Source organism: Phoenix dactylifera, chromosome 2 (assembly GCF_051530095.1).
Source record: "Phoenix dactylifera cultivar Ajwa chromosome 2, Ajwa_hap1_PhDact_Kaust_v1.1, whole genome shotgun sequence".
Classification (NCBI taxonomy): Eukaryota; Viridiplantae; Streptophyta; class Magnoliopsida; order Arecales; family Arecaceae; genus Phoenix; species Phoenix dactylifera.
The window spans coordinates 33473393-33490281 of record NC_143191.1 but is presented as its reverse complement, the minus strand read 5'-3'; the positions used below and the strand labels follow the sequence as shown (position 1 = coordinate 33490281).

The 16889-nt window shown below is 38.0% G+C and overlaps 1 protein-coding gene across 2 annotated transcripts; it reads left to right on the top strand.

The window, feature by feature from the left end:
• On the top strand, window positions 1-16858 carry LOC148714716 (TAF RNA polymerase I subunit A). 2 transcript variants are annotated; one of them, XR_016399246.1, is made up of 10 exons: window positions 1-658; window positions 804-920; window positions 1714-1793; window positions 4357-4793; window positions 6568-6743; window positions 8555-8640; window positions 10378-10511; window positions 15415-15717; window positions 16240-16588; window positions 16679-16858. XR_016399246.1 is itself a non-coding variant. In XM_088716008.2 (9 exons), exons 1-9 carry the CDS (start codon window positions 275-277, stop codon window positions 16443-16445), a joined length of 1923 nt encoding a protein of 640 aa, XP_088572134.2. In that variant the 5' UTR covers window positions 1-274; the 3' UTR covers window positions 16446-16858. The 2 variants fall into 2 exon arrangements, 1 of the variants encoding a protein (XP_088572134.2); XM_088716008.2 differs by having other exon boundaries at window positions 16240-16858.
• Window positions 16859-16889: the final 31 nt, after the last annotated feature.

The following is a 16889-nucleotide window of genomic DNA, read 5'->3' as shown; positions in this document are numbered from 1 at the left end:
GAACGAGTGCGGGAAATGAAACGCCCTCGCCAAGAGGCGGTGACGAAGCGCCCGCGCGACGCCATCACGTGCGGCCCGAGATATCTATATAAGGCGGAGCGCACCGCCACACGCACGGCCGATAGACAAAAGCCCTGGTCCCTCCTCCTTTCGTCTCCACACCGGAGGCCGCGCTCGGAAAAAGAAATCGATCTTTTCGAGCCGTAAGAAGACCTAGTCCTTTCCAAGAAGTCGAGAAGGAGACCAAAGACTCCTTTCTTTTGCCTTCTCTTTTATGCACCCTTGCGGAGTACACCCGATGGTCGCCACGAGCAAGCGCACAACCGCAGCGAAGATTAAGATAAAAGAGGAGCACCATGAAGAGAACGGCGGTGATTACAGTTCTATTAACTCTCCGAAGACCGAAGAAGACGGGCCTTCGTCCGGGACCGATGCCATGGCCGAAAAGGCCACGAAGTTAACGCCCGGCCCCTCCAAAGGCCTGATGAGGCGCCCTGCGCCGAAGACCGTACTATCCGTGAACCGGCGAAGGCTGAGCGGACTTCTCAAGAAGCTCGCGAGGGCTCACAACTGGAAGGAAGCGAGCGGCGTCTTGAGCGTCCTCTTGAGGGGGACGCCTCGCGCGAGCTCCTTTGCGGAGGATCGCAGGAATTTCTTGGTAAGCAATTCGAGAACCGAACCTCGTGAAGAACTCTTGAGTTTGTTTCGTTTGAGGTGGCAGGTGCGAGCTATCGTGCTGTATAGCTTGCAGTGGCCGAAAGGTGTCGCTCTTCGTCTCATGTAGTCGAGGTGTTTGTTGATAGGTCGCAATGGAAATTCATAAGCGACTCGGGGATACGAATAGTTACCAGACAAAGATCAAGAAGATGTATGAGATTTGGATGAGCAAGCTCGCATGGATGCAGAGGAACCCAAAGAAGGTACCCATGATTTTTCCCTCCTTTTTTTTTTTATTTCTCACATTGCGGCTTCTGATGCAATTCGGTGGTAGTCTAGAAATCTCGAGGTCTTGAATTTCCGTAAGAAATTGATCACGGCAATAAGTTATTTCCTTCTTTAACTTTGGCAAGGATAATAAGGACTCGATGCTGTGGACACCTTAAAGAAGGAACGTGAGTGCTGGCCTTAAATATGACATTTTTTTGCTTCATAGTTCATACTCATTTTTTTAAACCATTGTCACCTAACTGTGTGGTGATCATATCCTTAGGTTTTTCACTGAAATTTCTCTTTAGGTGCCCATAGTCTAACTCTTTTACCAATGTAGAGTTCTTCTGAGAAATCTTGGCATTGACATCGTATCTTTTATATATTATTTCTCTAATGATGTTAAGATATACATTGCAGCTATGAAAGAGGGGCATTTTGATTTGAAAACCACATTTTTTGAGGTTAAGATCTTTCTTTATTGCTCATCACCATGTAAACTTGGGTGATTCGCTTGATTGTTTCGTACTGTAAAACATATATTCTCCATCTTGCTGTATTGTCAATGCAACATAACTAAATGCTTATATTTACAAATTTTTGTGGTCTTGTGGAACATGGCATTCTAGAATAGCATGCCTATGTAAATAATATTTAGTACAAGCTTTCCTCTTCTGTTGACAACATGCTTCCTTTTTAAGTAGAAATAATGAGTTATAATGCTGATACTAACATATTTGATTGTTTGTATGGTTTACTTCTCTCTATGTATTAATTATTGAGCAGAGGTACACAGTTCAGCTGGAGCTAGCTCTTTTCTACCTTTCACAAGGGAACATCCAAGAGGCACACAATATTATGAAATTGTACGTTTCTTACTTATTATGTTATCTGGGTCTTATGCCCAGAAAAACTGCATTCATTTTGAAGACATATACATGACCTCTGATAGTGAGTTTATTCTAAATCATGTTGGTTTACATATATATAATTTTGCTTAAATTTTTAGATCACCATGGCATGTATTCACTTTGCTAGCATTTGATGAGAATCAATGTTCCTCTACAGTTGAAGATTTTAGGAGTAGCGATCTTTTTTTTTTATTGGTTGTTGGTTTTGTGATCAAATCCATCTAAAAGGACAATACTTCTAGGTGGTGAAGGAAAATTAGTCCAATTAAACCAATGATTGTGGTGATACAAAATCAAAACAGAATTCAGGTTATAAAATTCGAATCCCTGCATAATGACTTAAACTACTGAAACTCAATTCTGACGACTATGGGACGCTGTGCTCCCAACCCATAACTTTCTATTGCTAGAAACTAATAGGGTTGATTCATTCACCTTGCAAATATTTTACTAAAAACATGTGCATTGACAACTTATTTCATCTAAACATTTACAAAATTTGAGCTAGGATATGATAAATCTGTTCCTACTTTTTTGGAAATCCGCTACTTAGAGGCTCGGTCTACTAAATTGACCCAGTTTCTCTGTTTTACTTTAAAAAAAAAATCCCTTAGAAAGCAAAAAGGTCTTATATGAGGAAAAGCTGTCTTTCTCTTGAATTTCCTAAAAACAAATCCCCAATGCTTCCTGTTTTCATTAAAAATTATTTTTGATCTTAAAAAATATATTCCTTGTTGATTAGATATGTCATTCATGAGTTAATATCTCTTTCATTTAATTAAACAAGAAAATATGACCAAAAATTGAAACTTTTTTCTTACAATATACTAAAGAAATGAAAAAATTTATGACACTAGGTTTCAAGGTAGTATAGACAGGCATCATACTTCGTTTCATCTGGAATTGGCCAAAACCACTGGTACTGCAGCAACTACCTCAAACCAATAGACTGAACTTTTGGGGTCAGTATTAGCTAGATTTCAGCAGAAACTTAAAAAGTTTTCTAGCTAAAGAAAACAACTGGTGAATATTTTAAGTAGCTTTAATTTAGTTGATTTATATGATCCACAGACTAAATCAGACATAAGTTTTAAATTTTGGTGCTTAAAACACTACATGACTGTGTTAGTAATGTATTTGATGGAGCAACACACCAAATGCTCACTTGATGAAGGCGAGAGTACGACCATGCAAATCCCCAACTTGTAGACCATTATGCACAGACATGAATAGTAGATCATCTGCATCTTATTGAGACATAGTGTTATGTACAATTTAGTGTGACATGATGGTCACTGATATGCAGGGATCTACTTCTATGATGTCATTCAACAAACGAAAAGAAATCTGAATGATAAGAACATACCTAATTGGTGCCTATATATTTATTATGAACTGCTTACATGAGAAAAAGGAAGATAATTTCGCAAGAAGAGAAGAATCAGCCTTCTGGATATTCTGATACTATACAGTGACTTAATCCCCCCATGCCAGAAACTGTAAAGGTTAAGATCATGAGGACTTAATAAACCCATACGTGCAAACATAAAAGAGTGAAGTAAGAAATAATTAATGTGGATAGGATGAAGGATAGATATAACTTTATTATTGAAAGATAGTAAAAGGAAGAAAATAGAGAAAGATGAAGGAGAAAGGGGAAAGGCTACACATTTAGAAGATATTCACATTTCCAAGATTAGAGCGTCCTGGAGTCGCCACATTACTAAGCAATGCTTGATGAGGTAGCTGCTGAATACATGCTACAATTCACTTGATTGGTGAATCTAACAAGATCTGAAACACAATAGAAATCATAAATTGTAATAACAAAGACCCACATTATGTGTGCCTGCCACATTGGAGATCCAAAACACAAGAGAAATCATAAATCGTAGTAATAAAGACTCACATTATGTGTATCTGCAACAAAGGCCAAATAAGAAAGAATTACGAAATCAAGTTAAAAAGATACAGTTGAACCTCGCTAAACTCATAAAAAAATATACTAAGATTATTAAAGGCATAATGTGGAGAAAAGCAAGTGTTATATGTTCTTTTAGCTGAAATCATTGGGTGTATTGTTTTGTCATTTACTTGTCATTCTTTTGTGTTGGTGTCATGTCTTTTTCATATTAAAAGTGGATTTATCTTCCTTGAACAACATGCCATTTGCCACTAGCAGAGTTTTTCAGAGATATCCATGTTGGTATGAAAAATATTGGAGTATAGATTATAATATTCGTCCTACTCTACGGCACAACATGGTCATTGTCAAAATTTTCTCTTTGTATTTTGTCACGTTGATTTTCTATTTGCAAAGTTCTTTAGATGAAAGAGATTAGTATTTAAGAGCTGATGTGTTACTTTAATATTTTGGTATTTTCGCATGCGGTAGGAGACCAATTCATAGAAGTTGCTGCTTTCGTTTTTCTTTGGGGGTTGGATATGAGTTGTTGTGGTTGGTTAATTCATGAAAGGTTGTGCCTTTTTTAGTTAAAATTTTCATGTTTCTTTTCAGTCTTGTTCGAGACCATGATTCTGCTAGTGAGCCAACCATAAACCTGCTCCATGGGATGATATTATATCAGCTTTGGTATTCTGGTCTCCCCAAAGAGATGCAAATAAATGATTTTGGCATCCATATGCCATCAGGGACATATGATATGGCCGTTGATGATGGTTTTGAAGAATTTGAAATGTTAGAAAGTTCAAATGATCATAATGCCGTTGCTATTGTGGATGCCAATTATTCTTCACGATGTGCTTCAGAAAGCTCTGTTGGCAATGAGAAGAATATCTTTATGGAATGCAAAAATGAGATGCCAACAGAACACTCCAGCGATGTCCGTCCTGCACATGAATTTTACCTTAGTGGATCAGAAGCAAATGAAGGAAGACCAACTCCTCCAAATCTCCGTAGCCATTTCGAACATAGTTCCATTTTTTTTGCGCATGGTTAGTTTGGCCTTCTCTTTCCACTCTATTTTCATGCTTTCTTTTGGATCATTACAGCTCAAAATATGCATGTATTGAAGTAAATTAGTGTTGATTAATTGTTCAAATTCTTTTTGGTTAGCTTTATCGTGGAAGAGTCCATTAGTGCATGTATTAGTTAAACTTGTAGCTGTTAATAATAGTACAATCACAGAGGACTTAAAACATCGTTAATGCTAGTTCTAAGCTTGAATAAAGAAGGTGGAGCGCTGACGATTTGTTTGGCAGCCAATCGTGAAAAGGATGTCAACTTGTAAAATGGATCCAGATTCGATGTTCGATGTACAAGTTAAGGACAAGGTATTTGAGAACCGGTCAAGATGGTATAGGCATGTGTTATGAAGACCTGAGGGGCTCTAGTAAGGAGGGTTGCTTTTCCTATTGAATGATGTAAGAAAAGGAGGGGAAGTTGTGAGAAAGGATATGAAGCTTGAAATAATATCAAAAGTAGCCCTAGATACGAACGGTTCCACAAGTGCAATAAGTGAGTCTCTCTGATGGTTGACAACTGCAAATAGGACTATGAAGTTTAAAAGTATCAGAGAAGTGGGACGTCATCCTTAGAGGCAATATAAATGAAACCTCTAGTTAAATATTCAGTTTAGAGAGGCTTTCTCTAAACCATGCCACTATTACAATTGCTATTAGTTGAAATGAAACAAAAAGCTTGAAACAAACCCTATTTTGTTTCAAAAAAGAGTGATCTCATTACATAATCAAGTTAAAGCACTCAAAATGCTGATCAAAACCCTCTAGAAAATCTTGCACTTTAGCAAACTTCTAACAATTAGTGGATAGCATTTATAGTAAGGTCTGCAGTATCGGTACCGGTCGGCGTACTGGTGGCGGCCCGACCGGTACGTACCGGTCCCGTACCGGTACGACAGTCGTACCGGCCAGTTTTTCAATGAAAAGCTTCCGGTATCGGATCGCATGCTGATCCGGTACCAGTCCCTGCCCGGACCAGTTCATACCGGCCGGTACGGCATACCCTAATTTATACAAATGCCAGAAAAGGTATTACGGAAACTCTCACAACAAAGAAAGGATCTAGCAGTTAGACCTTCTATTGGATTCTTTTTACTGGCAAGGATGATGACAAGAGATGACCACAGCAGATCTGATTTTGAGGGTGAGCCTTGGTACAATGGTTAGGTTGCTCCATTATGACCTAAGTGTCATGGATTTGAATCATGAAAACAGCCTCTCCAAATGCGAGAATAAGGTTGTGTACAGTTGACCCTCCCTAGACCCCATAGGGGTGGGAGCTTTGTGCATTAGGCTGTCTTTTTATTACCTGGAGAACAACAAAGAATTAATATATTTGTTAGGTCACTTGCCTGTACATATATGATTTTCTCTATTTTAAGCATGTCACTAGAAACTGCAAGGTACACACATAGAGGCAGTGGATTGTCTTGTGTAAACCTATGTGCACTTATCTACCATATGAAGGTGGAAGTATCTCTATCTGTCAAGGATCAATGGTAAGCATTTTGTGGCGCTATATAATTCCTAAGATGGACTGTGTTATTTTTCTTGCACATGCATCTCCATTTGTTAATAATTTAATTTTTGCTTCTCTTTGGCCTGCTTCCACCTGTTAAGAATAAATTTCTTTTTGAAACATTATAAATGATTCTCACTGTACTGTAATTGCATTGTTATTGTTTAAAAATTTCTATCTTGAAATGTGGTCATGGAATTGTGCTTATACTATGGTTTGCCAATCAAGGCATGGACGCAAGCTTGCTGCCCATACGATTGAAGCATATGGCTGGGGACCTGGAGCAATCCATATATTCGTATAGGAGGTTGGCAAATGATCAGTATGAAGATGCAGTAAAACATTTGCGCCTTGCTCTTTATTCAATGCCGCCCTTATTAGCATCCTTGTTGCCCCTTATACAGGTATTTTTATTGATTATATAATGTATATTCAGTGTTTGCAGGTTAATTGATTAATCTTTTTAATATTAATGAAAGTAAAAGGAGAACTTACACAGAGGCATATCTGATTTGTGAGCAAGTCATGAACAAAATAATTCATGATCTAGAAGTCTTAAAATGTTCATTTATATTTTTCTATTTTTCTATTTTGAAACTATTAAGATGAGATAAATCTAGGAAGGTCTTTGAAGAGTTGTAAGTGATATATGGGAACTTTTGGTGGTTTTGAATGTTTCTGTGATTGGGTTGATAGTATCTTTTAGCCTATGTTTAGTATGTTCAGTTCAAAAAATCCTATTCAAGTTGCAAGTTAAATTGAGGATCTTGGAAAACCATTAGGGTTGGGTAGTGTGGGTTCAGTTAGGCATTGGCTGGGCATGGTTCAGGCTATCTCATAGTCCAACATCATGCCAAAAAAAATGTTGGCCTGAGCTTAGCTTGACCTTGGTCTTGAAATTTGAAGCCCAGGCCTTACCAAGAATAAATTCCAAGGTCTAATTGGCTGATCTCGGCTGTTGTTTACCTACTCAAGCATGGGTTAGAGGTGGTTTCCTACATTTGTTGGAGGGGAGGGCCGTGGCTCAAAGGCTGAGGAGGAAAACATGGGAGAACAAGTAGTGGGGGCGGAGTGCTGGGGCATACCAAGAGCATGGCTTGTGTACTTCTTGTGCAGATCAGCAGGGTTGTTGGTGCTTAACAAAATTTAGAATACATCAAAGAGAATAGAGTGGGAGGGAGATTGGAAAAGCAAGAAGTGTCTGTGGAGAAATGAGCAAGGTTTCAAGTTTCTAGTCACTCCATTTCAACTGAAATGGATTGCTTTTTCGGCCATGACCAAGCTAAAAACAGACTCAGTTCACTCAGTTCCTGGTTTGAACCAATTCTTGCTGAAACAAACAGGTTTTGATAGTTTAAGCCAGCGTAGGTTAAACTCACTGAAACTAATTATGGATAATATAACAGTATAAATTCCTTGTACCATTGAGGTGTCAAATAGGCATCTTACAATCTTGCTTACCAGTACCTACCTCCTTGTTTAACATAGTCCCCCTGAGAGTGCAACCACTGTCTTTCCACCTCACTATTATCATATAGGAAATAAAGATATCATTTGCTATGTAGAAGAGGTACCAAAATACGTCTGTTCTCTTGCCATAAAAGTTTGCAGAAAAATCTTATTATCTTGTGTAGGGAATGAGAGCTGAGAGTGACTTGTTAATTAAAGCCGATTTTTTAACTTTTATACTTTTTATTTGGAACAATTTTTGTCTATGTATGAAAGCAAGGTTCGCCGTAACCGACCGGTACAGCATACCATGTATGAAAGTATTTATTCAATTGTATTGAAGATCTGGGATATTTTTTGGCATTTGTGCAGTCCTAGGCAAAGATAGTGTATTTTTAATTGACTTAACGTCTGTATTAATCTGTTAACATTTTGCATATATGATATCAAATAATTGGTAAGAATATTGATTGAAGGCGACTTGGATTGTTCTTTTTTTAGAATACATAGTTTGCATAAGAATAGCAAATGTTTATTTTTGAATGTTAAATGTTTATTTTCTAAAATAAATCTGCAAGCTTTTAAAAATCCACTGGTGAATCTACAAACCTTTAGTAATCTGTTAGTCTATATTGCTGAAGTATCTTTTTGGGAACTCTATGAACTTGTGTCTTCATATGTTTCATTTCTTTATGTCAAAGAACATTGTTTTCTAGTTTACCCTTTTTGACCTGTTCCGTCTAGTCCTTATTTTGTTATATACCAGCTTTTACTTCTTGGTGATCGTGTGGGGGAAGCACTTGATGAGCTTGAGAAATCCTGCAATAATTTTGATGCAGCACTTCCTTTCAGGTTATTTAAACTGATTTCCTTGATAATGTTATTTTTCATCTTACCTTTGTAGTTCAGTTGGCTAGCTTACTGACTTTATGAGATGGTTAAGTTTTACACTAATGTTTTGCAAAAGGAATGTTTTATCTGTTCGCTTTTTTGCCCTCACATTCATAAATATATGTGTTGATTCTTGATGCATATGCCTGATTTTCAACATACTGATGCAGGTGGACATGCATATATATCTCTTTCTATGTGTGTGCGCATGTTTTTTTTTTTGTGTGAGTGTGTGTTTTGGGGGGGGGGGGGGGGGTTATGAGAAGTGAAGATCCATGATTATCATGATACAGTAAAATGCCTAGAAACAGGAAGTCATATTTTTGGAGGTCCCTTATGCACATGTCAAGTGAAAACATATACAGTTTTTATCAGAAAAACAATACCTCAATGTGATTCATAGCCAGTGAATTTTGGTTCATACTTCATTCATATTTTGAGATGTGTAGAGTATGACCTATGATGCAGATTCTCAAATTATATGTCATACATTATTTGAATTAATTGCTACTGTTCATTTCAAATGAACTATTTGAAATGCCACAAGAATCTCTAAATAGTGATACCTACTCTACTTAGGTTGAATTCATATTCAATTTATGATTATATCAGGCCCAAGAATGGACTAGATATTAATAAAATCAAATAAAACCAAATAGTCTGAGTGAAAGATGTTCGGTGCATGTTAATGACAACATAGCCAATTTACCCTTATGTTGCTTTTCCATAATTAATGGAGGTTGTTAATTGCAGTGGCTTTGGGAATTTATAAGCACAATCATTGCACATATGCCTTATTTATCATTTAAAAAAGAATAATTCTGTATGAGCATGTGATAAATAAGGTCCTTTCTTTTTTGATATCCATTATTTTTTCTTCTCTCTTCTACCTGATTTTTTGTACCCTATGAAGTGTATTGCACATTTCTTTCCCGGTTAGAACTAAAGAAGAAAGATTGGCTTTGCCATCATTTGGAATAGACAAAACAGAAGTTGGGAGAAACCTGCCAACTTCATGGTTTTCAACTGTCATTGAATGATTGACAAGCTTGGTCATAAACTTGCATTGTTCTTGAGTTAAATTTACGAGGATATGTCAGGATAATTGTTCGGTTCTTATGAATGAGAATGTTAAGAATGATTTTATTGAACTAGCAAAAAAATTGAAGGAAGCATCTAGAGGTTAATGAAGGATCTCCAGCTCTTTTCTAGTGAACTATTGAAGGTGAATTATGGTTTCTCAGCTTCGCATGTAGGGGCGAGAATGAAGGATGAGAGAACAGATGAGCTTATAGTTTGTCTTTTAAAATCTTAACTGAAATCTCATGGTTTTTTAAATTTCTATATGTCAATGAAGATCCGTAATTGATGCACTTCACTGTCCCATATTGACATACAAGTTAACTAGCCTAGATTTGTAATTCCCGTTTGTGAGAGAGAGAGTGAGTGTGTGTGAGAGAGAGAGATTATTCATGTTTAATTGAACCTTTACTTCTTTTCAATATTGCTTTGGTTTTCTCCTCCTGTTTTAAGGAAAGTTAATTGTCTTTCATGTTAATCCACCATTTAGAACATATCTAAGGGACGATTCAAACTTGTTGGAATATTTCATGTGTTTCCTTTGATTTGTATTTGCAATTGTGAAGTTTTATTTAGATAGAGTAGAGCTTATGGTATAATGCATCTTTCATTTTGCAGATTAAGAGCTAGACTTCTTGAGTCCTTTCATAGCAGCCCTGCCGCCATAATCTCTAGTTGCTATGAAGAAGCTCTTAAAAGGGATTCAACGTGCAACCTCTCCTTGGAAGGACTAATCAAAATGCATAAAAGTGGTTTGAACTTATCCTAAAAAAATATTTTGAAATATGATTTTTTTGTTATCTTATACAGATCTTGGATTTGTCAGATCCATGCCACTGTTACATGATTGCAGATAAGCGTTGCTACCTAATTGTTGACATAGCTTTTAATTTTTTGTAATATTTAGAATTGATAATTTTATTTTAGAACTCTATGCATAGCAAGGCCGGTGGTACTGTGTTGAACAGTCCAGTTCGGGGCATACTGAGCCATACTGGAGGCGAATCGGAACAGTTTCGGCCTTCACATCGAGAAATTGGCAAGGGAGAGGGAGAAGGAGAAGGAAAAGAAAGAGGGAGGAAGAGGGAGGGGAGAAAGGGAAGGAGAGAGGGAGACAACAGTGGAGAGCGAGAGAGGCAGAGGAGGGCCGAAGAGAGGGCTTTCTCTGGCCCTATTTCTCTAACCAAGGAGAGGGGAACATGTGCCAACTTCATTTAAAGAAGCCAAAAAGTAAAAAAAAAAAAACAACCCGAGCCTTATTTGGAACGAAACAGGGCTCCGCCCAATGTGCGGATGATCGATGGAGGAGAGGAGGGCGTCCGAGCCCCCTCTCATGTGCCGACTTCACTTAAAGAAGTGGGGAAAAAAAACAGACCGAGCCCTATTTATGAAACAGGCTCCACCCAATATGCGGACGAGTAGAAAAGAAGAGGAGGGCTTCTGTGCCCCCTCTCTCTCCCTCTTCCAGCACCTCTCTCCCCCCTCCCTCCCTCCCTCTCTCTCTCTCTCTCTCTCTCTTTCTTTCTCTCTTTTCCTCTCTCTCCTTCTCCCTCTACCCCTCTGATTTTTCTTTTTCAGTACACATCGGGATGGGACCGCGCGGTATCGTACCGTACCATACTGCTGGCCTATCGGCATAAATGTCGGTTCTAGTACTTGAGACCTTGACTTCAATTATCATTCGCTTATGCTGAGCAATAAAGCATTGTCTTCTTTCTTCTTCATGGTCTGATTATGACTTAGAAACTTTAGATCTAGGTGAAACAAATACTTAATTGGGTCGCAGGCTACTGCTTTACCTTCCCTTTCTCTCTTTTCTTGTTCTTCAAATTTTCCTTCTGTCTTAAATTCTTAATCAAACATAATACTTCTCCATTATTTCATAGTCTAACCCAATTTTAATCTGAAATAGATACCTGTAAATCTGAAACAGGGAGAGGATCCTAGAAAATCTCAAAGCGCAATTGAAGCAATAGTGTCTGATCCTTAGGTCCAACCATACCTTACATTTTTAATCTGTCTTCTATTACATTCTAATTCAGAGTCTGGCAGTAAATTTAGAATCTCTCCTTGTAAAATTCAAATTTCCACGCCTCTAGTCTGTAAAGGGATATACAATGAATCTTTACTGTAGTGAAGATGGCAATAGTAGTAGGAAAGTGGTGATTCAAGACTATCTGTCAGCAAACTGGATTCGGATGGGATTGAGGGATTCAGGTCTGGTCTGTTTGCCTTAAATTTTTAATTTGATCTGACTTAATAATCTGCTGGATCATTGAAATTCTGATATGAACCTGAATCTGTTAAAAAAGCAGAAGTGCTATCTGACAACCCAGCCCATGCTATCTGACTTACATTTGACCCCACCTTTTTCATGCCCCCTGAACCCTCCTCCCTCTAGTTGACTTCTTGAAGTTCACCACTGCTGTCACAATAGCGCCAGAAGCCTTGAACATGTGGGTGATCTGACCTGGGAATGCTGCCTGAGGATGCTAGGTTGAGAGAGTTAGGAGCGGAGCAGAGAATTTGCCTGTGTAAATTTAACCTGTTGTAACCGGGAATACACCTTTGGAAACTCCCAATGTAGCACAGAGTCAGAATGCATGGACATGCATGCATGCAAGTGCATGCACGCGCGCGCGCGCGCAGAGAGAGAGAGAGAGAGAGAGAGTTGAGGGGTAGTTGGGCCAGATGGGGTCAGTGTTGAGGGGGTCCTATTTTAGTTATGCTGTTAGGCATATTTGGTTCATGAATACCTTACCAGAGCCAAACTATTGAATCAGATCCTATCCTTAGACAGCCCTGTGGAAGAGAATACGTCCATGATGATTTAGTGAAGGTCACAGTGATGTGCAGTGAGTACTTAACAAAAGTGCTTGCAGTGAAAATCCTACATTACTAGGGCAGCTAGTTGTATGGAAGTCTTGGCGGAAGATGATGCAATAATGGCTTATCAGATGATGCAATAATGGCTTATCACATATTCTCTTGGACCGTAGATTGATCCATGTTGTGGCAGATTGTCAGATCTGTATTTGCTAAAACAATCAATTAGTTGGCCTAGAAATCATAATATAATTATTTCAATAATCAAGTCACATCGGGTAAGTTTGTTGGTCATATTTGGATCATGATCTATTTACAAATCCTGAATCCCCTACCAGAACCAAACTATTGAATCAGGTCCAAGAGAATATGTGCATGATGATTTAGTGAAGGTTGCAGTATGTGCAGCTAGCACTCAACCAAAGTGCTCACTGTCAGTCTTACATAACTAGGGGAGCTAGGTCTAAGGAACTATTGGTGGAAGATGATCCAATAGCTAAGCAAACTGAGCCTTAGGAGTTAGGACTATAGATTGATCTTAGTTATGTGAACCAGAGGTTCTCGTTCCATTCTTGGGAAGTGTATCCCCAAGTATTTGGACTTTGGCAATTATAGTATAGCTGGGTTTGCCTCCATCTCTCTCACTCTAAAAGAAAAATCTTGGTTATGGCAGATTGACACATCTGTTGTTTCCTATAACTAATCAGTTGGTGGACCTATTGATCGTAGCAGGTTGGGAAATGTTGTTTCTTCCAAAAGCAGAATTTTCATCTTTAAATTTCATGTTTTCTAATTAAGACATGATGAGTATGTACATGGTGATAACTTTCAATATAGGATCAAAAAGAACAATATAATATGCCACCTTTTTGCGGATTGCATGGTGTATTTATTGTTGTTTGTGTACTCTTGGGTAGATCATGAATTTAACAATCCTGTTATAACTGTATAACAGCCATGGCCTAAAATTGTCACAGGATGTTATTGTACTATTTAGTGAATCGATATTCTGAATGAGTCAATTTTTGAATTATTTTGCTACTGGGTTATAACTGCCTGAATGCTAATACAAAAACATTAAAAAGCAATATTTTTTTAAATAATTGTACTATTGGTATATTTTAACAATGTTGATATAAAAATGTTCATTAAATTCTTAAACAGTGAATGTGAAAATAATTGTTGGCCCTTACATGACCTTGTTATAATGGTCATACTGCATATAAAAACATTATTTATGGGTTATTGCGTATATTTAGAATGTTATGTAGGTCTTTCAAATCCATTGTGGTGCCATATGTCATTGTAACAGCTGGCATTTGTAGCTATGGAGTAGGTTTCATTTATTCGGGCTAGATTGTAGATTATTACTGAATATCGAGGCCATGGATGTGTCAATTAACTTGAGTTTGAACTGAAATTTGTTATGCTGGTCATGGTCCCTAACATTGCCTATCATTGATTAGAGGTGATTTGGCTTCATTTTAAAGGTGATTTAGGTGTGAAGGCTCATAATGATTAGCAAGAATTAAATATTAAGGTAAAACTTACTAGGCGCGGGTAAACATGGAATCTGGTGTTTTTGTTGTTGTTTATAGTTTGCTTAATTGATGACAAACATCAGTTCTATGCCTTTTATTTCAGGTCATCATGACTGAAAGATCTAGGATATGTGTCTGGAGACACTATTTCCAGAAGGTGACAATCACAACGTTTACCGGTATTCGTTCTAGTGTTATCAGCCATCATGCTAGTTTCAGATCTGCTAGAATTAGTGGGACAAGTTATTGGGCAGAAATTGTGGACATGTCCTTGCAGACATTTTTATATTCTTTTGCTGGGCTCAATGAGGACATGTTTATTTGGGCTTAATTCGATGGTCAAATCCTAACGGTCTTTTAGGAAAAATCAGCATGTGTTTAACTTGTCGTGATGTTTAGCATTCAGTTGTGGCTGGGAATTTTGACTAAACCAAGCCTTGAATTTCATTAGGTGGCCAAAATTTATGTTTCTAATGCGTCTTAGTGAAATATTAAGTTTGAAAATTGATATGAAATTCCTCTTTAGCTTAAAGGAGGCATGTCACTTTACCCAAAAAAAAAAAGAGAGAGGCATGTCAAGTTTTTTGCCATTGGCATTGTTAAAGATTTGTCTATTTTGTGCAACGTTATAATCAAGTAAATTTTCTAGTTCCAGATTGGCAGTTAGGTTCCCGATTTTCTTAGCTTTATCCTTTTAACAAATTGAGGCCGCCTATTGGAAACCTTTTCTTTTCCTCATCCTTCTCCTCCTTTGCATGAGTTTCTCTTGCACGATTTAGTTGTTGCCTATATGCTTCATCAAGCCAATTACGGTCGAGCAGTCAGTGAAACATCTACAAAGAAAGCTGTTCAAGCTCAGATCTTTAAGTTCCTTTTTATAAATATTGACATAGATATAAAATGAATAATAGATGACCACTTCAGAGGATTACAATGTCGATATATCATTTTATGTTCAAGGGCAGAAGTTAATGTAGTAAACATGGCTAGAGTTTTTCGTTTGTGTGCTTGCATGTGCTTGCTTGCTTCATTTATTATTCTGTGCTGTTCGTGGAAATATATGTAGTTGTGCCTAGTACAAGATCGTTGGGAACGACTCTCATAAATGATCTGATTTGTTTCCCTTGAGAAAATCTGTATCCCAATAATGCCAAGATCATGATTCAAGACTTCATGCTGAGCCAGGAAGCTAGCTTACCATCTGAACTGGTTTCCCTCGTACTTAAGGTATATAGTGACACTAGCAGATTTCTGGTTATCCTAGTGTTAAATATGTTATCTTTTACAGGAAATTACAGTACTATGCTACTGTTGGAGATGATAACTTTGCATCTGGATGCTGCTGATGGGAAGTCTAGGATATGGGGAGAGCTTGCTTCATCTTTCCTAAAACTTTTGACTGCCACGGCATCTGATTACGAAGATTGTATCTCAGCAAATGTACGAAGAGATCCAACAAGCATCATATCTTCTAGCAAAATTCCAACAGCTTTCACCAAGGGTCAGGCAACAAAGACATGGAAGGTTCGTTGTAGATGGTGGTTGACACGGCACTTCAGCAAGAACGCCTATCTTTTAGAAATGCAAGCTGGTATGTTGGCATTCCCTGTTATACTGAGCTTAGTGGGACTGTTTGCATGTCTAACTAGGTTGGTTGTGTGATAATTCCTGCATAGGCAGACAGTATGGAGAGTTCCTGGGAGCCTTTTAGGATAGATTCTGGTATCTCTGAAATCATGATTTTGGGGGAGCAACATCCTCTGCTATTTCCTCAACTTCTCTTTGTCTACTTGGAAGTTCACACGCATCGGGAATTTTCTCACCCAGAGTGATCGAGTATCCAAACATGTCCGTTTTTGTAATCGTAATATGACCTCACCTCGAAATTTCTTCTCGAAAGAACATGGTATTTTGAAACCCCACCCAAAAAACTGGTGTAATTTTGATAATCATGCACAAGCAGCAGCTCAATTGTTGGCCCCCGTCTACTCATTTCTCTTTTTACATCAGAAATAAATTTTAAGTGAAAAAGGAGAACATTTTTTGCAAGTGATAAGTAATTCATAGCTCTTATGTGGCAGTAGACTGAATAAAATATTCTTTATTTCAACAGGTGATTGGGAGCTGCTAACCTCCAAGGCTGCATGTGCATCTCATCTCTATGGGCCAGAAAATGATTATGTAAGAGCTGTTCTTAGAAGTTTGCAGGAGGGAGGAGATAATGATCGGATCACATTTCTGCAAGCGCACTTGCAAAACCCTATGAAGTTGCATGGGTTTCTGAGTAAGGCAGCTTCACAAAGAGATGGTTTTCATTAGGTGGTTCTGGAAACAGGTTGATGATGCCTTGGCTGACATATTTGGTGGTTCATCTTCTTGGTTCTCTATTTTCCTTTCCATGGTTTCATTTTCCTTGTGAGTGCAGGTCTGGATGGAGTTCGATGCCACAGCTGACACTTTCGGTACTCTGGTTCTTTTTCTCTTTTCATCCTTCATTTTTCTTTGTGCGCTATTATGCTCGCACGTTCATGAGAGATGTCTTCGTGGTGTAGGTATCGCTGTCTCTCATCAATTTTGGTAGGGTAAGGGGGTCATTGTTCTGGTTGTTCCTTTTGTTTTGTTTTGTTTTGTTTTGTCACCCTTCCAGCTATCGGGCATGTGCTAGGGTGGCCGTTGACAGTATGACCAATATATGAAATAAAATATAGAAAGATTAAAAGTATCCAAGCAAACGGGAATGTAAGGCCATTATTGTATTATGGT

Bases quoted from the DNA above. Each gene is read 5' to 3' on its own strand.
- LOC148714716 (XM_088716008.2), top strand. From the start codon at position 275: ATGCACCCTTGCGGAGTACACCCGATGGTCGCCACGAGCAAGCGCACA. The intron at 921-1,713 runs GTACCCATGATT...ATTATTGAGCAG, and splicing joins TGCAGAGGAACCCAAAGAAG to AGGTACACAGTTCAGCTGGA. The intron at 6,744-8,554 runs GTATTTTTATTG...GTTATATACCAG, and splicing joins CCTTGTTGCCCCTTATACAG to CTTTTACTTCTTGGTGATCG.